Source organism: Ascaphus truei, chromosome 11, assembly GCF_040206685.1.
Source record: "Ascaphus truei isolate aAscTru1 chromosome 11, aAscTru1.hap1, whole genome shotgun sequence".
Lineage (NCBI taxonomy): Eukaryota > Metazoa > Chordata > Amphibia > Anura > Ascaphidae > Ascaphus > Ascaphus truei.
In genome coordinates this window covers 38,897,601-38,921,015 of record NC_134493.1, presented here as the reverse complement: position 1 = coordinate 38,921,015, position 23,415 = coordinate 38,897,601, and the positions used below count along the sequence as shown (strand labels likewise).

The 23,415-nt window shown below is 45.1% G+C and overlaps 1 protein-coding gene across 2 annotated transcripts; it reads left to right on the top strand.

Moving 5' to 3' along the window:
* The first annotated feature begins 493 nt into the window (after window positions 1–493).
* LOC142463248 (testis-expressed protein 2-like) lies at window positions 494–22,879 on the top strand. 2 transcript variants are annotated; one of them, XM_075565750.1, is made up of 13 exons: window positions 494–923; window positions 1,322–1,475; window positions 5,002–6,340; window positions 8,395–8,595; window positions 9,149–9,464; window positions 10,054–10,292; window positions 10,997–11,143; window positions 12,431–12,530; window positions 14,502–14,634; window positions 19,935–20,075; window positions 20,455–20,667; window positions 20,956–21,076; window positions 21,847–22,879. In XM_075565750.1, the coding sequence occupies exons 3-13, from the start codon at window positions 5,024–5,026 to the stop codon at window positions 21,958–21,960; spliced, it is 3,042 nt and encodes a 1,013-aa protein (XP_075421865.1). In that variant the 5' UTR covers window positions 494–923; window positions 1,322–1,475; window positions 5,002–5,023; the 3' UTR covers window positions 21,961–22,879. The 2 variants fall into 2 exon arrangements, with proteins under 2 accessions (XP_075421865.1, XP_075421866.1); XM_075565751.1 differs by lacking the exon at window positions 1,322–1,475.
* The last annotated feature ends 536 nt before the right edge of the window (window positions 22,880–23,415 follow it).

The following is a 23,415-nucleotide window of genomic DNA, read 5'->3' as shown; positions in this document are numbered from 1 at the left end:
GGCAATAATGACTGAACCATTGATTGAGCCACCTATGCTGAAGCAGGAATATCCTGAAATCCTGACCTGTTGGTGGCCCTTGAGGACTGGTGTTGCCCACCACTGCTCTAGGACATCAGCTGCCCCAAGCAGTGCCTCTGCTCAGACTCCTCCAGGTATACTCAGATAACAGCTCACAATTCAGTTAAATGAGGCATGACCTAAGGCTAAAAAAAAAACCATAGGGGAAGTTAAGATTGATGTTTTGTGCAGAGCAATGCAGCATTAACCAGGGGACATAGAAATAATCTACAGACCCACTGAGGATGGAACTACAAACCTCTCACAGAATGTGCTGATACAGAGGCCAGATATGCAGAGAAACTTTAGAAGGGGGGTAAAGGGAAGATAGGGAAAGAGAAGACAGTAAGGGTGGGGGGGGGGCGAAGGGGGGGAGGGAGAAAGAAGGAGATGCAGGGCTACAATAAAAAAAATAATGGCTAATAATAATAAAACATAATAGGAAGAAGACATTTAGCGAGAAGGCATGAAAGATGCCAGAGGCAGGAGATTTACGGGACACATCTCTCTGCAGGGCCAATCATTTCGTTTTTTTTCTTCATCCACCGAATGGAATTGAGATTGTGTCCTCCAGCCCCATGTCATCCCTAGAGGGGTTGGATGCCTGTTTCGCTGTGTGCACATGCAGCACCCAGAGTGTGTGTCAGATGTGAGCTGGTACAGTGCAGCTTCACAGATCCCTGCAGTGCCCTGCACTTGGCTCCTGCTGCCTGCTGGCGGAAAATACGCAGACACGCTGAAGATCACTGACCATTCCCAGCCTCCGGTGCACTGACATGAGCCCTGGTGTCTTTCCCTGGGGGAGCCTGAGGACACACGCTACCCTGAGCTGTGAACGTCTCCTCCAGCCCCTGAGTCACAAGGTATGTCTCCTTTGCAACATTCTAATGCCGAGATAACACCCCTGACTGGCAGCTCATCCCCAGCCCTGCAGTGCAGTGAGAGGGTTATAGATAGACGTGACTGGCCATCACAGGATAAAAAAACGCTACCTCTATTTTAGAGCTGCAGAATGCAGATCATATTTGGGTAACCCCTCCCCCTGCCAACAACCGTGCTGCAAAATATAGCAGTAGAAGTATGACTGCACATTTCAAACTATTCACTGTGCAGCCTTTTCTACTTAAAGAACAGGTACCCCACAGATCCTACTGATGCCAGACAATAGCTGGGCTACCCACTCACTGCCCAATGTTAGTATTATTCATCATTCAAACAGCCATAGACACATCTCTAATGTAGAACTGCTTTTTATGATTAGGTGACGGTGGGTTAGAAGGCAGCAGGAAAGGACACAACAAAATACTCCACATAGCAGACCAAGCAAGCAAATAAAATTTGTGTGGCAAAAGACAAAGAAGTTTCACTTAAAATGCACGTTAGCGATACTCAACCTCATTAGAATCCTGCAGAAGGTGAGTGTCTGTTTCAATGCTCGTCTGCTAATAGGGTCTTTTACTTCTATCTATTTACTCGTGTTAGCAAATTCAGCCTGAAAACGAGGGTCCCTTGTCATGTAAGAGCATGCAATTTAATCGTAGTGTCTGAGGCACAGGGAGCTAACACTGTGGGGCAGGAATTTGGGTCTCCCACGTCAGAGGCCAGTGGGTTAACCACAAAGCTAGTGTACCAGATAGGTGCATCCACTGCAGGCTTTCCAGGCATTTTCCCATCTTCTAGAAGTAATCACTGTACCTGAACCACTTGTAAGAGACATCAAGGTCAAAGATAAGAGAAGCTGTTGTATAGGGATGTGGAGCAGTGGAAGGGTTGTATAGGGATGTGGAGCAGTGGAAGGGTTGTATAGGGATGTGGAGCAGTGGAAGGGTTGTATAGGGATGTGGAGCAGTAGAAGGGTTGTATAGGGATGTGGAGCAGTGGAAGGGTTGTATAGGGATGTGAAGCAGTGGAAGGGTTGTATAGGGATTTGAAGCAGTGGAAGGGTTGTATAGGGATGTGGAGCAGTGGAAGGGTTGTATAGGGATGTGGAGCAGTGGAAGGGTTGTATAGGGATGTGGAGCAGTGGAAGGGTTGTATAGGGATGTGGAGCAGTGGAAGGGTTGTATAGGGATGTGAAGCAGTGGAAGGGTTGTATAGGGATGTGGAGCAGTAGAAGGGTTGTATAGGGATGTGGAGCAGTGGAAGGGTTGTATAGGGATGTGGAGCAGTGGAAGGGTTGTATAGGGATGTGGAGCAGTGGAAGGGTTGTATAGGGATGTGAAACAGTGGAAGGGTTGTATAGGGATGTGAAACAGTGGAAGGGTTGTATAGGGATGTGGAGCAGTGGAAGGGATGTATAGGGATGTGGAGCAGTGGAAGGGATGTATAGGGATGTGGAGCAGTGGAAGGATTGTATAGGAATGTGGAGCAGTAGAAGGGTTGTATAGGGATGTGGAGCAGTAGAAGGGTTGTATAGGGACGTGGAGCAGTGGAAGGGTTGTATAGGGACGTGGAGCAGTGGAAGGGTTGTATAGGGATGTGGAGCAGTGGAAGGGTTGTATAGGGACGTGAAACAGTGGAAGGGTTGTATAGGGATGTGGAGCAGTGGAAGGGTTGTATAGGGATGTGGAGCAGTAGAAGGGTTGTATAGGGATGTGGAGCAGTGGAAGGGTTGTATAGGGATGTGGAGCAGTAGAAGGGTTGTATAGGGATGTGGAGCAGTGGAAGGGTTGTATAGGGATGTGGAGCAGTGGAAGGGTTGTATAGGAATGTGGAGCAGTGGAAGGGTTGTATAGGGATGTGGAGCAGTGGAAGGGTTGTATAGGGATGTGGAGCAGTGGAAGGGTTGTATAGGGATGTGGAGCAGTGGAAGGGTTGTACAGGCAGTCCTCGGTTATCCAATGAAATCCGTTCTGGATGTAGCGTTGGATAGTGAAACCATTGTAAAGTGAGTCCCATGTTAATCAGTGGCGGTGAGCGTTGGATAACGCATTCAGGCGTCAGATAACGCATTCCGGCTTTGGAAAACAACCCATATGGTTGCATTGTAAAGCGTTGGATTTGCCATTCTTTATAAAGTGAAACGTTGCTGTCTACATGCAGGGAACCTCACCTTCTTGTTTCTGCACAGTATATTACTTTGCATAAGCACTAATGTTATACAATATCTGATGTATATATTAGATAGACAAGTAGACCATTACATATATACATTGTATGATATAGTTCAGGAGTGGCCAACTCCTCAAGGGTCACCAACAGGTCAGGTTTTCACGATATCCCTGCTTCAGCACAGGTGGCTCAATCAGTGGCTCAGTCATTGGCCAACTCCAGCCCTCAAGGGCCACCAACCGGCCAGGTATTGGAGATATTCCTGCTTCAGCATAGGTGGCTCAATCAGTGGCTCAGTCGAAGAGGTCACCACGCAGCTGTGATATATGTTCCTTTTTATATAGACATTTGATTGTAATTATACTAATTGTGCTTTTGTTGTTTCTCTTGCGCCTTTTTTTTTTGAGCCACCTGTGCTTACGCAGGGATTTCCTAAAAATCTGACCTGTTAGTGGCCCCTGAGGACTGGAGTTGGTCACCCGTGATATAGTTAGATAGATATATAGGTAAACATGTATTCATTTCATTGGCTAGACTTGGTATCACAGTGACTTTTGCAGATGTGTCCACTCTTGGAAGGGAGCGTGATGTTTCTTTTGCAGAGGTTGTGTATGATCGGACCCCCCTGGCTGGATTCTGAGAAGTCGCCCTGTCCCCTTAATGCTGCCATTATAAATTAGGTCATTCATTTATCTTCAGTTGTAAAAAAAACCTCTAGCACACTATACCAGATGGGGCACAATGATGATCAGGGCCAGAATGAGCAGATAATAAGTAATAAAGCATACGGGGGGCTGCGACAAAGTCATTTACACTTCGCTCTGCCCATCATGGGCAGCAAGATAGAAGCTTGAGATGCTTCTGCTGCTTGAGTGTGCTTGTGAGATTCTAATCGCTATGAGAAGATTACAGAGCCATCTGTGCTGAAGCCAAGATATCCTGAAAACCTGACCTTTTGGGAGGGGCTTGAGTACTGGTGTTGATCACTCCTGGACTAGAGAATGGAATGCTCAATTGTATTCAAAAGGTGGCTAAGGCCTGGGACCCGCTGCGCTCGTTGGCGCGGGCGGCCACACGCGAGTTCCCCACCAGCAGGGGAATCCCCACCGAGCCGGTCCCGGTCCCCCCTGGCGGCACAACGCACTACACGCTGTGGCGCGTCAGCTGCTAGGAGACATAAGAGAATGGTGTTTCCTAGCGTTGATGCGTCACGTGGTGTGACTGTGAGCCAATGGGGAGGGGAGGCTTCGGGAGAAGAGGCTCCGGGGAGCGGGGAGGAGTGTGGAGTGAAAGCGTGAGTGCCTGTCTGTGTGTGTGTCTGAGTGCGTGCGTGCCTGTCTGTGTGTGTGTATGTGTGTGCCCGAGTGCGTGAGTGCCTGCCTCTGTCTGAGTGTGTGTGTGTGTGTGTGTGTGTATGAGTGCCTGCCTGTGTGTGCGCGCGTGTGTGTGTGTGTATGAGTGCGTGAGTGCCTGCCTCTGTGTGTATGTATGTATGAGTGCCTGCGTGTGTGTGTGTTTTACTTACCTGCAGCCCGTGGAGGGAGGGGGGGGGGGAAGAGTAGCGGGTCCCTCCACTCAAGCCACGCCCCCCTCCCTGTCAAACCTCCCACTCCCGCCCACCTCCCGCTCCCTACAGACCGCATATCGCGGTCTGTGTATGTCAGCGCACCGCCTGTATGCAGCGCGGGTGCGCTGACTCTGGGAGCGGGGCCTTAGCCTTATACACCACAGGTTTCCCAGGTATATCAGCATACTACTATATCACCAATGATCTTCTTTGATTAAATATCATCACATCCTTTAAGTCCTTTGTTATTAAGTGTAGGATGTACAAAAGTGCCGTTTTCCTTTTTGTTCCGTGTATTATTTATCTATCATTTCTCCTTTTAGAAATAAAACTATGCTGTGAAGAATGTCGTACCCATCCGAAGTCAGTCCTGTCCGAGCAGGTCCTCCTGTGCTTTGCGCTCCTGTGCTGCCGTCAACACAAAGAGCGAATGTGCCACAGGCTCCACAAGGGATAACCATCCAGCTAACCACAGCGCAGAGCGAAGACAACTGGGAGAACTTGGATGACACTGAACTGATCTTCTCACTGGATCAAGATGATGATGCCGGGGCAGCATCTACCACTGAGAATGCCATATCACCTGGGGATGTGCAGTCAGCAAGTCACCTCGGGATTGGGATGAACGAGCTAGCATTAGCACCTTATGAGCGTGTGGGCGATGTGTTGTTGTGTAATGACACCCAGAGAAGCAGTTTCCCTCTACTGCCAATCTCACCCACTTCCAAACCTCTGATCACCTTGGTGAAGTCTCTCTCCACTGAAATCGATTCCAAAGACTCTTCAGCCCTCAAGCCTCACCCCCTAGTTAACCTGGTCAAGTCAATTTCTACGGAGATTTCCCGCCTGGAACCCGAGGTGACACAGTCCAAGTCAGACTCCAAGCTCAACGTTCATCTCTGGAGGCAGATAACCCAAACCAAGAACAGGAATGGGGACTCCAGGACAGCTCCTTCCTCCCCTAGCATGTCTCCATCAGAGAGCAAAGGAGGCTTTTTTAACGTGCAGGATGTAGAGGCCAGGTTGGAAGACACCAAGAGGAGGCTGTCAGAGGCAATGCAGGAACCCCTGAGTATGCTCAGTAAGATTATAGGGGAGGAGACTAGTGCAACTCCTAAATATAGAACAATGTCCCCAGTATCGTGCACACAGGAATCCCCAACCAACCAATTTAGGGATCAAGGGATCTTTGATGCAAGGAACACAATACCCATTTATGGAAGAATAGAGGAGGGTGACAGTCTGGGCTTTGCAGAAAGTTCAGCAAAACCTGGACAAAAAAACACATGCAAAGACAATTACAAAATCTGCTCATACGGGGATGTGATTCAAGTGGTAAAATTGGCGCCTAATGATGATGGTACAGACGATCAAACTCTGCTTCATCCTAGGGACAGCTGCCAGACCCAGCCTCACCATGATGTGCCATGCAGAGCCCTGGTCTGTGTTGCAATCTTGGCTTACAATTTTTTCATCTGGCCTCTTCCATCCTACGTCTCGGGGCTTTTTCTGGGCCTGGCTAGTGGATTTCTGTTGGGCTTTTTTGTCATTTTATTGTTGGTGCCCAACACCACTTACTCCTCCAGACAGACTCGTTTCTTGCAGGAGAAGCTTAAAACCCATTTAGCAGCAGCAAAATCCCAGGAGCCTGATGTACTGAGGGTAAGACATATGTACACAACATAGCATTGTTAATGATAAAGAAGATGTCATTTCACACACCAAACATATTCAGTTGAAAGACCAACAAGGTCCGAGACTCAGAGGAACCTTATATCAAGGCTGTACAGTAGTCTCTCCCTCCCAGAAACTAAGTCCCAGAGCAGGACCTAATTACGTTAAGCTTTGGGAAAGAGTCCTGGGAGAAGAATTAGACTCAGAGGACAGGGGTGGTATTTGTAATGCAGTGGCTAGCTGCTCTATATGCACAGTAATCAAGGACAATGCATACAAGGTATTGCACCGTTAGTATAAACCTCCAGTGGCCATCTCCACGTATGTTCCAGGTGACTCCCCCCTTTGTCCAAAGGAATGTGGAGAGAGGGCCACGTTTCTTTATATGTGGTGGACCTGTCCGGAGATCTTTGACCTATAGAGCCAGGTCCGTAATTGGACCTGGAGAATCTTTGATGCAGACATCCCCCTGGATCCGTGGTGCTTTCTCCTGAACAAACCCCTCCCAACTCTCACAAGAGCGAAAAACAAACTGCTCTCGCATATAGTAACAGCCCCCCATCCTTTCCACCCCACCCACCCCCTTTTTTTTTTTCGTTTTACTTTATTTTGGAGTTCTTTTCCCCACCCTTTCCCCAAAAAGTCAGCAAATTGTATGTATACTGCTGTGAAAATTCTCAATAAAATACAAGTTTAAAAAACAAACAAAAAAAGACCAACAAAGTATATAGATGGGAGGGGCAAATTTATACTTCACATGGGAGAAGAAGTAGTTCAATAATTCTGTCTGTCTGAAGCAGGTGAACTCGGTTCAAATCCACTGTCAGCTACTTGTGACCTTGGGCAAATTGCTTTATCGCCTCGTGCTTAAGGAAGCAAAATCAGATTCTAAGTTCTACATACAGCACTGTGTACACTGCAGCACTAGAAAAGGAAAAGAAAGTCAATGCCCAGAGTCTGTTTGTTGATTTTAGTTATAACTATGAATCTCTTTAACCGAGGGATCTGCAGTGTACAGACTGTTGTTCTTAAGATGAATAGAAAAGGCCAATGAGGCATTATTTTGCTGCTTAATCCTAGCTAATAATAGCTCTAGAAGAATACTACATAGCTCACCAGTTTAAGGAAAGGCCTGCAAGCCTCTGAGTACTGTGCAACGGGGGAGCAGTTTCTCTACATTATTAACCATGACATAAATCTTGTTTATTGGGAAACAGTTCCTGCTGGACACCCCTCTGAAAATGACAAATGCTGCTGTATAAAGCAATACTAAGCATGACTGCACTTGCGTCTTCTGTGCAAGTTATTAAGTCCACGAAAAAAACATTATTGGAATTGGGCAATGCTCTTAGATCTTCTAAGAACCCAGCAGTAAGGACAGCTGTAGGGGGTGGGTTGGGGTGGGTTCTGCTGTCACAGTGGCAGACTAGATAAGCTGGGGCACAGACTCAGCAGGACACAGCTGTTTCAGGGGGCTGTGTCTATGGGGCTATTTCAAACTAACATTTGTCAAAAGAGTAAGAGCTTTGGCTTACAAATATGAAGAGACATGCAATCCTGCTAAAGAATAGGCCCATGTAATGGGGTATCAGGATTTTTCACCTTGTTTCTCTGCATATGTAAAGCCTACTAATTTGCTTAAGTAAACGATCCAAGATGTAAGTCACATGAATCTAGGGTTTAAGCCCCCCAACAGGTCAGGTTTTCAGGATATCCCAGCTTCAGCATAGATGGCTCAATCACAAGCTCAGTCAAAGACTGAGCCCCTGATTGAGCCACATGTGCTACAGCAGGGACTGATTGAGACACCTGTGCTGAAGTTGAGATATCCTTAAAACCTGACCTGTTGGGGGGGGGGGGGGGGAGGGGAGCTTGAGGACTGGAGTGGAGCATCACTGATTTAGGGAAAGTCTTCCTGAAATGTTATTGTATTGCTTATGCTTTGTAGTCTTTTACACAGCTCAATATGCCTTTTTCCCATGCTATTTAGCATTCAACACTATAATATTGGTGAAACAACTTGTTTTTTCTTTGACTCCCAGGGCTGGATGAATGAGGTGTGTTTGTATGATCCTGAGACCTACCACCCAGCACTCACGCACTCCGTGTTTGTGACCCTGGAAGGTACGACCTTAAAACGCTCATACCCAAAAAACAACGTGCCTCGGAGATCCACCTTTGGGGAGGAGATACCGGAGGCTGTGTTTATCAGTCATCATATCAACGACTTGACCAATGCTCAGGTAATAGAGATGAACGGCCAAATATTATAGTTATTCATTACAAAGAAAACTATGTTAAACAAAAGCATTCGCCAGTGTCCCAAATGCCACCCAGATGTCACAGCTTTGAGAATCAGTGCTGTGCCCATGTGGCCCTGGATAGAAATGTATTACCCCAGGTCCAATCTAACTGTACATCCCACCCTGCTCACCCCATCATCATTGCTATTGTCTCCCTATCCCTTCGTCCTTGTCCGTCTTCCATTGTCCTCCTCTTCGTCTTCCACCTTCTTTGACCTCCATTCCCCCACTACTTGATTCCTCCTTTGTTCTACACCTAATTTCTCATCTCCTTTATTACTTCCTCCTCTTGAACCCTTGCACTCCTTTTTTTTTTATTCCTTGTCTCCTCCACTTCTCCTTCCCACCATATATTTTGTGGGTATGTGCAGTGTCCCACTCCATCAACAGCTTGGGCCAAAGCATATCTCCCGAGTCCTGTAAATGTCTAGGAATGTTAGTAACTGTGTTACCAGACTAAGGGATCCTCTCTTCCTTGGCGTATTTGCTGCAGGTCTTTCTTTATCCACACGGACTGGCCAGGAAGAGAATATGGAACAAAAAATATCCAATCTGCATCCAGCTCTATGACACAGACGAGCTGAGCTCCACAAGCTCAGACTCCTGTGATACCGAAGCTGTGATGGGAGAGGCCGTGAGACTGACTCCAGAGAACACCCCGAAGCCACTGGGTGAATGCAAGGCAGGGACTTTGTATATGTTTGGAAGAACAGGAAGAGAGAAGGAAGAATGGTGCCAACAGCTGGTGAGAGCTTCCAGGGGCTCCGTGAATGGCCAACAAAGTGCCAGCAGAAATGAGTGCAAAACAGGTAATTGGACTTATTGGGATGCCAGAACATGCAGGCAAAACATATTAGGGAGAGAAGGAAAGTATTTGTCAGAGAAGGAAAGTCCAGAACAAGGCAACATAGATTTCAGCCTAAGTGTGGCTACCTTACAGGGGGTTATGAGAAAAAAAATGTATTCATGAAAAATGTATTGGAAGCAAGGAACAGCCTCCCAGCAGAGGTGCTAGATACAATGAGGAATTTAAGAATTCTAGGGACAAGAAAAATTATTCCAAGGGGTTTTATTGTTATTACCATGCCGTTATATTATATCTTGTAAGCGTCGCTTTTAAGTGCAACTGCCCAAATAATACAGGGGAATCCGGATACTACGGATCTATGAGGCAGTGATTAGCCAGGGAAGGAGCAGTTAGATATTCGGTCAAGGAAAAAGAATCTAATTGGAGATAAGGCAGGGTCTTGATAGCATGTGCAACATAATGGTCAGCCTTGGTGGTCCAAGTACTTTCCTACCTGCCCTCAACGTTTCAGATAATATGTGTTTTTGCTGGGAGGTTTATAGTGTATATCCTATTCAATCCTTGTCTTCTTCTGTCTAAACTCCCTCTAGGGTTTCTTACAAATCTGCTGTCCAGCCCATGCAGCTGGGGGGCACCCAGTTACAGCAGTGGGGGCAGCACAGAGGATATCCCCTGCCTATTCAGACACAGGGACCTGGCAGGGAATGTCAGACAGAAAATCCTTCTGGATTACACAGCCTACATGTCCCGTTTTATTCCAGTTGAGCAGGGAAGCCCCCTCCCGAGCCCCTCTCAGAGTGCGGCCAGCAGCCCCACCCCAAGGAAAAAGGTCATTATGTTTTGCTCTCCAATACTTACAGCCCTTGAAAATGAAACTGTGTGTGTGTGTGTGTGTGTGTGTGTGTGTGTTTGTGTGTGTGTGTGAACATACACATTAGTCCTTTAACAACAATTTGTAAAGGTGTTTTTCATCATGTGAACCCTCTTGTATGAGCATGTGTTACAGGGAATGGGTATGTCGGACAGCATGAAGAGTTAGGCTGGGGCCATGGTGCCTTCGCCCGCGCGGAGGCGTGCGGAGGCTGTGAGGTAAGCGGTTGCTTTCCCTGGCCAAGGTGGACGGGCCGTGGGGGGCGTTCCTAGGGGCGTCACGGAGCTGGTTCGCCCTCATTGGGTGAATCGCTCACGTGACCGGCCTGTCGCGCCAAGAAATCAGTTTGAACTGATTTCTTGCACAACGCGCGCGCACGCATCCGCACGCCACATGGACGCGAACAGTCTGTTCGCTCAGCGTGCGGACGCCTCCGCACGGTCTGCGGTACCATGGCCCCAGCCTTACGGGAGGGGATGTTTGACACACACACATCTACCTTGGTGTTTTAATTTCTTAGGATGTCTTTCTCTGAGGTTTTTCCATTGTTTACATGTCAATGAAACTGCCAGGTGTGAGCCTGCATTAACATGTGCTTCTAAAGAAACCTGTGACAATGTATCAAACCTGAGGCATTATCTTCTCCCGTGGTTACTTTCTAGCACCTGGTGGAACGTTCCCTCTCCACCAACCCTCACGTGTGTTGGATAAATGCGCTGATCGGACGGATTTTCTGGGACTTTCTGAGGGAGAAATACTGGGAAGATCTGGTGGCCAACAAGATCCAGAAGAAGCTGAGTAAAATCAAGGTACGATTTTAATGAGAAGTAGGTATGAAACGGCACCACCCTGTGTCTACGTGAGCAAGGAACAGAAACTAGACTCATTTGTGCCAACATATACTCAAGGAGATGCCTGAATGTTCAGATAGACCACTGTCCTCCTGAATCTCCTTGGTTTCCATATGGGGAAAATAAATCGGATTCACTTTTTTTAACAACGTTCTCCAGATCCATTGTTCTGGAGCATAAACGTTTAATCTGGACTAGAACCTACATTTATTTATTTTTTATCATTCAATTTTTTTTTTTTTACAGAAACCGAAAGAATGGGGCTGGGGAGAGGGTATTCCGCCCACCTACACATACTCAGTCAATACCAAATTAGTACATATGTTACAATGAAGCATCTTTCAAGAGAAAAAAGAAAAACCTGGCGCCAAATGTTCAAATGGAAAGTCCTGTGATCCTCAAAGAATCTGCACGTGTGCTTTTTTTTCTCTCGCGTTTCATGGCCTGTCAAGCACCCGCGCAGATTCTTTGAGGATCACAGGACTTTCTATTTGAACATTTGACGCCTGGTTTTTCTTTTTTCACGTTGTATTCTGTTTGTACTAGCAGTAGGTACTAGGCAGCCTACCTTTATTTAAAGGTTATTTTTCACTATTGTTATACCTAGTTGGTGTTTAAACTTTAGCGCTCTAGTCACATTTTTCTTTCTTCGATCTTTCAAGAGATATACAATATTAGCTGTGATATGAAGCTCAATTTCAGAGATTTCTTAGAAAAATGATTTATCCTCTACAGTACCGGTATCTAAGGCTACCCCTGCCAAATATGGATCAATGGGTAACCAGGTTCTATAGAACCTTTTAGTTGAATAGTTCAAGAAAGCGGACAATCTCTCCATAAGCGTAACCTCCTCCACCCTTTGAACGACCAGTCTTGTTGATGGAGGGGGTGGTGGTGTCTATAACACCGCAATGGCGCATCTTGCTGCTGTCATTATATGAGTAATTAACATACGGGAGGATGGGTTAAGATTTTCTATAGGTTTGGCTCGGATAATTGTTACAGGATCCAATGGGAGTTGAAACTCTAAGACATCCTCAATTAGTTTGTGGACCGTTTACCAATGCCTTGCTATTTACAGCCAACATTTTAATCTGGAGTCTAATTTTTTATTTTTTTTATTTATTGATAAAGTTAGCAGACATAAATATCCGGCTGTTTGTCAGGGTCGCCGACCTGTCTCTCTCAATACTCTGTATAAGGTAACACAGAAATTGATATTTTGTAACCTTGCTCCCTCTACAGCTGCCACACTTTATGAATGAGCTGACCCTTACAGATCTGGACATGGGGACATCACTGCCCCAAATACTCTGCACCTTGGCCCCCACTATGAACGAGAGAGGTAAGGGAGGAGCCCACTAACCCTTACATTTCCAGACTTCGTGTCATTGTCGGACTTTAGTCCCGTCCTTTCTTCCATCCCTGGCCCTCTGCTTCACAAGCCTCATTATTTTCTATGGAAAGGGATACTTGGGAAGCCAGGACTGGACTACAATCTCATGATGGCTTGGTGTTGGAAATACAATCGCGTCTGCAATAAGGCACTTAAAGTCTTATGGGTATTATGCGCTCTTCCAGCAGATAGGGAATTAACAGTTAGCATTTCATCACAATTGCTGTAATATCTAAGCTTTTCTCAAGTCCTTAGCTTGCCGACTTATCTAATAAATATGGCCTCTTGCCACATGGCTTGTGGACTTATTGTCTGATAATTTAAGGCCTTCATACTCTTCATTTAAAATCTTAAATAGATTCTTCACACTTCAGACAGTATAGTGTTTTCCTCAGTTCTTGCCAGAGCAGAAAGCTCACAAATGAATGAATTATCACATCCTCAATGTTATTCTCTCCAAATTCACACCACTCAATGTCTGTGAGATTGAGTGCAAAGCAGCACGTCTCTGCAAAACAGAGACAGACCTGAACAGACCACGGACACACTTTACAGATATGAGGTAATGTAGAATCAGCCACAGTCTCAAAGAAATGTATCTCATTGGTAATATAAAGGTAGACATTCATGGAATCGCCTTACTGAAATCAAATTCCTAAGGCTGCGCTTATAGTGCCTTGCGACGGTGACGCGATGTCGCTCCAAAACAAATACATTAACTCCGTCGCAAGCGCTTATAGTGACCGCGACAGAGCGACCAAAAATTTTGAAGCCGGGTAAATTTGATCTTTTGGAGACTGTCGCCACATGTGACTATCTCTAAACCAATCAAATTGCATGGCCCGCCCCCTTTCGTGACATCACTGGCCTTGTCCCCAGCGACGTCGCTAAAAATCAAATTACAACTTTCACCAGTGGCAACGGCAACGGGTGACGTCATCGGACGCGTCTCAGTCGCCAGCACTATAAGCGCGGCCTTATACTGTATATCAATGTATACACCCAGACTGGCCAATAAAGAGTGATCTAAAATCAAATCTCCATTGCTTGCATGGGCAGGAAAGTATAGGAGTGAGGTTATATGGAGCAATAGGATGAGTTAGCGAACGTGTTACTAGTCACATATGATAAAAAAAGGCTTGGACCAAAACCTCTGCATCTTGCCATCATTCTGCTCTGTCTTTTATGTGTCAAACCTCTGAGCCAAAAGCCTTGTATCACATTTCCGAAGCATGATAAAGAGGGTTGTGACGTGTTACATTGTAAATTCTAAAGGACAGAATGGTTTTGAACACACACACATTGCACTTAGCACCGAGCCCACTGCATATATAGATCCTCGGTGATCCTCTATCTATGATCCCATGGCTTAGTTGGGAACAGCTGCTGCTACTGGCCGGGCCCAGAGCCCCGTGCAACAGATTAACGGCAGCAATTACAAATTACAGCTAGGAAATAAAGTCATGTTATGGGGTACAGCCGCAAATTGCAGGGGAGGCTTAATCCAAGGATTATGTGTCAACAAACCAGAACATTTGATTCCCATTCATTTCCTGATTAAGGCCTGTCATTGTCGGCAATGACATCTGTTATACAGGATTGGAGGAATAAAAACAGTATGTGTTCACAGTACCCTGTTCATAAAGGTTTGAACTGTGTCAACACTGCCACAGGTCAGAGTCAAATGTGGTTTCCATTTAATTAGTTTGAGGCTAATTTTCTGAGCACAAACTGTCAAAAATACTGCCACTGTACTGAATAAAAATAAGTAAGGACATACATTTGCATCAGTGTTGCCTGTTCCTTCCTGGATTGTAATAAAGGACCCTCCTCTATCCTCTCCATGATGCTTCATGCCCCTTCCTGTACCCATAGCTCACTCTGCAGCTGATGCTTCTCACCTGCGCATTATTTCCCCAGGGCTCTGGATGGATCTGGACATTTCCTACAGCGGCTCTTTGCAAGTGACATTGGAGACAAAGATGAACCTGTCCAAGCTGGGGAAGGAGGCACCACTGGAGGAAAATCCACAGGCAGAGGACAGGAGAAAAGGGTAAAATCTCACTCTTAACACAGGGGTGCTCGACTCCAGTCCTCAAGCCCATCTCAACAGGTCAAGTTTTCAGGATAGCCCAGCTTCAGCACAGGTGGCTCAATCAGTGGCTCGGTCTGAGCCACTGATTGAGCCACCTGTGCTGAAGCAGGGAGTGATTGAGCCACTTGTGCTGAAGCAGGGACTGATTGATCCACCTGTGCTGAAGCAGGGATATCCTGAAAACCTGACCTGTTTAGGGGGGGGGGGGGCTTGAGTGGAGATCCCCTGCTATAACAGAAAATACTAGGCAGGGAAACAATCTGAAATATTATATAGCTGCCCATAGTCTGCAGTGTGGTGAGTTTAAATCTGGTACTGTTATCAATGCTCGTTTCATATACACATTGTAAGTTCTTATTTGATTTTTTTGGCTTACACTTCTCCTGTTTTTAGGCTTTCTTCTGGCTCCCATTCACCTCCTCAGATGTAGTTAGAGCAGGTTTGCACATAGGAGGTGTGAAAGCCAGGAACTGGTGGGGGGGAAGCCTTAGCCACGTCACGTGTTTATAATAAACTTTCCAACCCCCCACTGTAAGGACTCAACTCAGCCTTAATTATAAATATTAATAAGAATGATTAATTATTCTCACCTCTCCTCTGTCACTGCATCTGACTTCCTCAGTCATGACCAGTCTCCGCTGGGAACCAGGGGCGTAGCTATAGCCCAGGGGCGTGTGCTTTGGGGGTCCCGCTCCCCCCCCTGTCGGCGGCACATTTGTGTCTCATCAGATAGAGGCAGGCTTGGGCGGGTAGGAGGAGAGCGGAGGAGGAGGGTGCGGAGCTGATCACAGAACAGCTGGAGGGAGGAGAACAGGGCTGCTTACAGGAGGCGGGGAGAGGGAAGATGATGAGGAGGGGTGAGTGGAGGGGGAGATGATGATGAGGTATGATGATGAGATAGAGTAGGGGTGCGCAAACTTTTTAGTTCGCACCACCCCTGTCTGCACTCCCCGTTTCCTGCCCCCCCTTACCTGCTCTCAGGCTCTGCACGTCATGTGACACGTTGCCATTTGACCTCGCAACGTCATTTGACGCCGCAATGTCATGGCGACGTGTCGCCGAAGAGCCGGCAGAGAGCAGGTAAGGGAAGTCGCAGAGGTCTCACGCCTCCCCCAGCATTTAATTTACATGCCTGGGGGAAAAGCGCGGGGGCCTCTGCAACCGCCGCACCCCCCCCCCCTAGAAAATCCTGCGCCCCCCCTCCCAGTGAGAAAAAATTGATGTCGGTATTAATATGAAATGTATATGTGGAATGGCTGCACACACTTGTTTTGGACAGTCAGTATTAATATTGATGGGGCCCGGAAATATTTTTTTTTGCTCGGGGGGCCCGCGAAAGTTCAGCTACGCCACTGCTGGGGACCCTATCAAAGTATATACGTTTCAGCCCAGGTCTTAAAGCTGCAGACCAAGCAATATCCAACGTGTTTTTTTTTTTTTTAATAAATCAGTTCTGTACTATGAGAAAATAATTGTAGCATTTTCTTTTTTTAAACAACTCTGAATAACATTTTTAATGTATTATAATGTAACAAGCATTTTTTGTTTCTTTAGCAACCATTTACAAAGTCACATCCCCTTCCTCTTCTGAAACAGTCTCTGGCACGCCCCTTTTTGGGCCCTGCCCTCTCTCTGGTTGTGCACCAATTGTATCTAGTCACTGCCTGGTCACATGATCTACCCCACAGAACTTTGCATCTTTGGTCCTCTTCTGCTGCACTGACAGCCATTTTAGTGAACCCCCGAGCCGAATCTTCGCCGATCGATCACAGGAGAACGGATCGATCGGCAACTTAGCTAATTACTTATCATTGTGTGGATTGCATTGATGCACATATTAAAGGGGGGGAAAAAAATAATAATAATAATAAATGGCAGCTTGGACTTCTGCTTTAATGATCAACTTTCCCAATGGCCTGTATATTGGGGAGATCAAGGGTCAGGTGGAAACCTGGGGCCACTCTGCCGTTTATTCTCCCTTCCCTTGTGGGATCCGAGTGAATAGGAATTAACAAAAAACTGTCGTTGCCTTTTTAGCTCACAACGACAAATTAAAGACAGGATTGTGCACGTTTTAATTTTCTGGAATTAATTAGAAGCTGCTTGTAAGCTTAATTAGACCTTCTGCTCCATCTCATTTTAATTAGGACATGCTACCAGCACAGATGTGATGGAGATTATAGTACTGTTAACCACTGTTATGCTGGATATTGTTTAGGGAAATTGGTGACATAATACTGTATATTTTGATGTCCAGCTAAAAGGCAGCAGTGCCGTGTTCAGTCGTTGAATTCAAGGCCCTCTCTTGGAAGGCTTGTACATGAGCCAATTTATTAGTTAAATGTATTAGTTCCTGCAACACATTTCCGTGGCGTAGCCTGACCTGCAGTGCTTATTTTACTGGCCTAATGGGAACTTGACGGTGTTAACAAGATACTGATTTGTAACCGTTTTAGACAAGATTAAAGTCTACAAATGTGTTGACCTAATGTACACACAAAACCCTTGTAGACTCAAAACCCAGACCCACCTCACCATATACAGTTGTGTGAAAAAGACAGTACACCCTCGTTGAATTCTATGGTTTTACATATCAGGACATAATAACAATCATCTGTTCCTTAGCAGGTCTTAATATTAGGTAAATGCAACCTCAGATGAACAACAACACATGACATATTACACCGTGTCATGATTTATTTAACAAAAATAAAGTAAAAATTGAGAAGCCATGTGTGAAAAACTAAGTATAACTTATGATTCAATAGCTTGTAGAACCACCTTTAGCAGCAATAACTTGAAGTAATCGTTTTCTGTATGACTTTATCAGTCTCGCACATCATTGTGGAGGAATTTTGGCCCACTCTTCTTTACAACGTTGCTTCAGTTCATTGAGGTTTGCGGGCATTTGTTTGTGCACAGCTCTCTTAAGGTCCCACCACAGCATTTCAATCGGGTTGAGGTCTGGACTTTGACTGGGCCATTGCAACACCTTGATTCTTTTCTTTTTCAGCCATTCTGTTGTAGATTTGCTGCTGTGCTTGGGATCATTGTCCTGTTGCATGACCCAATTTCGGCCAAGCTTTAGCTGTCGGACAGATGGCCTCACATTTGACTCTAGAATACTTTGGTATACAGAAGAGTTCATGGTCGATTCAATGACTGCAAGGATCCCAGGTCCTGTGGCTGCAAAACAAGCCCAAATCATCACCCCTCCACCACATTCTTGACAGTTGGTATGAGGTCTTTGTGCTGATATGCTGTGTTTGGTTTTCACGAAATGTGGCGCTGTGCAATATGGCCAAACATCTCCACTTTGGTCTCGTCTGTCCAAAGGACATTGTTCCAGAAGTCTTGTGGTTTGTTCAGATGCAACTTTGCAAACCTAAGCCGTGCTGCCATGTTGTTTTTAGAGAGAAGAGGCTTTCTCCTGGCAACCCTTCCAAACAAACCATACTTGTTCAGTCTTTTTCTAATTGTACTGTCATGAACTTTAACATTTAACATGCTATGAGGCCTGTAGAGTCTGAGATGTAACTCTTGGGTTTTTTGCAATTTCTCTGAGCATTGCACGGTCTGACCTCGGGGTGAATTTGCTGGGACGTCCACTCCTGGGAAGATTGGCAACTGTCTTGAATGTTTTCCACTTTTGAATAATCTTTCTCACTGTAGAATGATTGACTTTAAATTGTTTGGAAATGGCCTTATAACCCTTCCCAGATTGATGGGCAGCAACAATTGCTTCTCTAAGATCATTGCTGATGTCTTTCCTCCTTGGCATTGTGTTAACACACACCTGAATGCTCCAGACCAGCAAACTGCTAAAACTTCAGCTTTTATAAAGGTGGTCACACTTGCTGCTGATCAATTAATCAAGGGCATTTGATTAGCAGCACCGGTCTGCTACTTAGCATCTCAATTCCTATGGAAGTAGTAAGAGTGTACACTGTACTTAGTTTTTCACACATAGCTTCTCCATTTTGGCTTTATTTTTGTTAAATAAATCATGACACGGAGTAATATGTCATGTGTTGATGTTCATCTAAGGTTGTATTTACCTAATTTTAAGACCTGCTAAGGAACAGATGATTGTTATTATGTCCTGATATGTAAAACCATAGAATTCAAAGAGGGTGTACTTTCTTTTTCACACAACTGTATATATATACGGAGTAAGTGGGATTTCACCATCAACCAGCATGAAACTTTAGGTGTCTTCTCAGCTCACTATTAGCGGCTTAGAAATCGATCATCCAGCTGAGAAATAAGAGGCATTGTGAAAAGCTGTAATCAGCGCTTTGTCAGAAAGTAACAATGCACGGATCGGAGAGGCTGCCTTGTTCAGCTGAATCTTGTAATTAAGAAAACTGGTGGAACAAACCCTTTCCCCCTGACTTCAAAGCTCTGAGTGAGACGAAGCACACCCAGCACACGGTACTGCCCAATTCAGCTGCATGTACTGCAGCTGCAATGAAATGAAAGCACTCAGACATACAACAGACTGCCAAGGCAGCCTGAGTCCAAGCAGCAAATCCCAAGCACCACATTATAGGAAAAAAATACAACTTTTTGCAGCCAGAGACTCATACCTACCTGAGGACAATGTACTGAGGCGATCCCAAAGAGGCAGTGATTAGGTGAGAGTTCTAATCACGTTCTTGTCTCCTGTCATACCCAAGACTCCTGAGAACAATCAATAAATCATAGCAATAGTTCTCTGAAATCAAATAATTCTTAGGGATTTTCCTAGGAAACGTTTTGAGATACAATAAGTGGTCATGAGTCCTGCTGCTGTTATATCCAGAGACAGGACCATTTACTCTGTATCTTTACTCAAAGTGGCATTTGCTGTTTACTAGGCTGCTAAAATATCACACATCTATTGGGAGAGGAGATATGATAATGGTGTATAAATGACAAACTGTATCTATGAATCACTTCATATACGGACTAAGGAACTGTTCTTTATTAGATCAAGTAACAGACATGAAACAAACCATTAGAAACACTTTGAACTTTTTAGAACCTTTTCCGTATTGGATACTGTCTCTGCAAATAATACTAAGGGGCCTAAAGAGTATTAGTCATACCTATGGCAGGAAAGGCCACAAAGGTGAATTATCCAGAGGTAGCCAAATCTGGAAGAATTAATGAATGGCGATGCATCATCAAATGGGTACAGATGAGCGAACCTTACTTTTGGAGAAAGTTGATAAATATGGGTGTCAATGAGATGGTGTTTAATCTCTTACTCGCAGAACCCGGACTCCAAGGGCCAGGATTTTGGCAGACAGTGATGAAGAGTCTTCCAGCGCTGGCTCCTCCGAGGATGAAGAGACCCCCATCACAGAGACGCCAGGAGCGGTGGGAGACAAACTCAACCCAACTAATGCTGAAGGGTAAATCAGTTTGACAAAAATATCCCTAAATACAGGAGCTGCACAGCCTACAAGTAGGGCCATCAACCTGCTGTGATCCCATGGCAACAGCAACCAACCAAACTAGATTACACACTTATGTGCACAAAATGTAAAACAGTGTTTACCATAACATAGAAAAAGCAATCTAAGGTGCATTACTTTTTTTATAGTCCCGTTGACCTTGATAATTAACATGATGTAATACAAAGTTCTATTGAGTATGATACTTAAAGCTTTTTGGTACTTAAAAAACAGAAACCCAAAATACAGTATTATAACCACTAATCCCATCATCCCTATTATTGAGAGAGAAGCATCTTTCTAGTCAACTGTTCCATGGTTGTCCCCTCTCCTGCAGCTCTCCGGGTGGGAACAGCACTGGCCGCAAGATCCTGCGCTTAGTGGATAAAATCACCAAGTCCCGATACTTCCAGAGAGCAACTGAGAATGAGTTCATTAAGAGGAAGATAGAAGAGGTGTCCAACACCCCCCTGCTGCTCACCGTGGAGGTCCAGGAGCTGGAAGGAACTCTGGCTGTGAATATACCCCCTCCACCAACAGACAGAATATGGTAAGAAGTGCGCATGGCAGGTAGCTTTAAAACCACATTTCTAGTACAGACTAATCAAATGTATATCCCCAGAAAAATCTAGCAGTGCAGTGGTATTAGAGGGTTGTTATATGTTGTATTGTTTTTGCCCAACTATCACTGTTCTTTATTTTTAAAGATGACCGTGAGGGCCCCAAGACTCTTCCATCCCTTTACTTAAGTTACAATAGACTTGTCATGTTCCCGTTAATACTAAGGACTAGACTAAAAATGGCACACACTGAGTACACGTTGATCATCACTCTCCAGGTACAGCTTTCGAATGCCACCTCGACTGGAGATGAAGGTGCGTCCCAAACTTGGGGAGCGAGAGGTGACTTTTATCCATGTGACAGAATGGATAGAGAAGAAACTGCAGGATGAGTTTCAGGTACCTGTCCTTAATGCAGGGAAAGGCATCAAAGGGAGCATCTCCAGGGATCTTATCAGAGGCCGGATCTCACCTGCTAGTACCCCAAATAACACAGAGAAACAGATACATTGATGGCATAGCCATAGAAGGACCTCTTGTAAAACCTTACACCCTCCTTGATTTGTGTCTTTATTCTTCCACCTTTTCCCTTGTGTACATCCATAGCATTTTAATGTTTTGATTTCTATAACCTTTTCTGGGAAGCTGTCCCATCCAGCCCTGCGTCCGGTACCCAGTCCTGCATCCAATACCCAGTTCTGCGTCCGGTACCCAGCCCTGTGTCCGATACCCAGTCCTGCGTCTGCTTCACAGCCCTGCGTCCGGAACCCAGTCCTGCGTCCAGTACCCAGCCCTGCGTCCAGTACCCAGCCCTGCGTTCAGTATCCAGCCCTGCGTTCAGTATCCAGCCCTGCGTCCGGTACCCAGTTCGGTGTCCGGTACCCAATCCTGCATCCAGTAGCCGTTTTTTTCACATGTTCCCCTTTTTGTGCCCACTTAGTTTCTCTGAACAATACAGCTGTACAGCAGCAACATCTGTGAACAGTTTTCATATCAGTCCAATAAAAGCTACCACAACCTGTGAAGTAGGTCTCGTGGTCTTACCATATTTATGTACTGTAAAATGGAAGACACCTCCTGGACGGGAATGTTTATACTGTAAGTTCTGTATGTGACACTCACTTAAAATAGTAGACAGTTTGATTAATACGTGACCCCTTTTTTTTCAGAAACTTTTAGTGATGCCAAACATGGATGACTTGTACTTTCCCATCATGCACTCTGGTGTGGAGAGTTCCAAACAGCCCCAGGGTGACCAAGCAGCAAAACCCCCATCACTGTGACCACAAACAACATGACTTGAGAGAAGACATCTCATACACATCAGAAACTGGACAGACCCCAAACCCAAGGACTACTCCAGTTATGGAGTCTTGCTTGGAAAGGCTACAAAAGCATAATGTACTTTAAATGGATCTCAGCCAACCCAAATGGGAAAGAGAATGATAAACCTGCCTAGGCAGGGTTACAATATGTTGGGGCCCGAGGACTGAACACGTCCGTCACTGTTGGAGAAGCCAACAAGGCATTGCAGATCAACTGTGGTTTTTGTACTCATTGGTGTATCTTCACTCGCTGGTGTCTCCATGTTCTATTTGCATTATTATTGTATAAGGTGCTGTAATGTACTGTATAAAGCTGTGGGAACCCTTAGTTTCCCTGGTTTAATCCATTGACTTCTTGAATATTAGAAATGTAAAGCAATAATACATCATTCAACTCCATTTGCCTGTGAGGACTTCCCCTTCTCCGTGTAGTCCTCACTAATCTCACTTTGCCCACCAAGACCCCATTGCCCACAGTGTCACAATAGGATTTCAATAGCCTCCATAAAGGTCCATGGCATTCCCCATATTGGGTTGGGAGCTGTGTTACATATATTTTTTTAAATAAGATTACCATTCTTATCTCTAAAAGTATTCTAGATTAATAGGTTTTATTAAATTCAATATAATTTGAGTGGATGGTTAGGTTGAATTAGGGATCCTGTGCTCTTGGCTGCTAACAGGGACCTGACGCAGAATTTGGAGAACTTGTATTCCCTGCAGCATCAAAGAGGCTGAAAGATGAATCGGCCCGTTAACTCTCAGATCAGTCCCAAACCATCCATGATGTGCTTCCTTTATAAATGTGTATTTGAGGCTGAAGATATGTTTAGTTTAGAATCCTAACTGCAGAATAAAGTGGCAAAAATATGGTTTATTCCAGTTTCAATGTTGAGCACTATTTATACACGATAAACACGTTGAGTTTATTTATTTCCCGATGGAGTTGTATGGCCATGCTCCTCGCCATTGGGTTACAGTCCCTGTTTTAGCATTCACATATAGGATTTTCATCCACGTGTCCATAAAAATGCAATTGTAAACTTGCACAAACCTAATCTGACTCAATGTATTAACCATGATTAAGAAAAGTTATTTGTCCATATTACATAGCTTTATATGATAGACAAATATCTCGGAGCCTGATCATAAGTGTATGGATCACCTGAGTCTTTTTTGTTCTGTTCACTTCCACATAGACCAGAAGAGCAATACAGGAGTATGAAGGAGTAACACATTGGGCATATCAAACCTCCCCCCATCCCCTACATCTCTCACATGCTCCCAGTCTCATTGGAACTCACCTCTTCAGGAATAGTGTCAATGGGTGTTAAAATGCCTGTTAATTTAGTTCTCTAATCACTAGTTTGCCAATATATCTATATTTTCCTAACTACGTGTTGGTTGACAAAC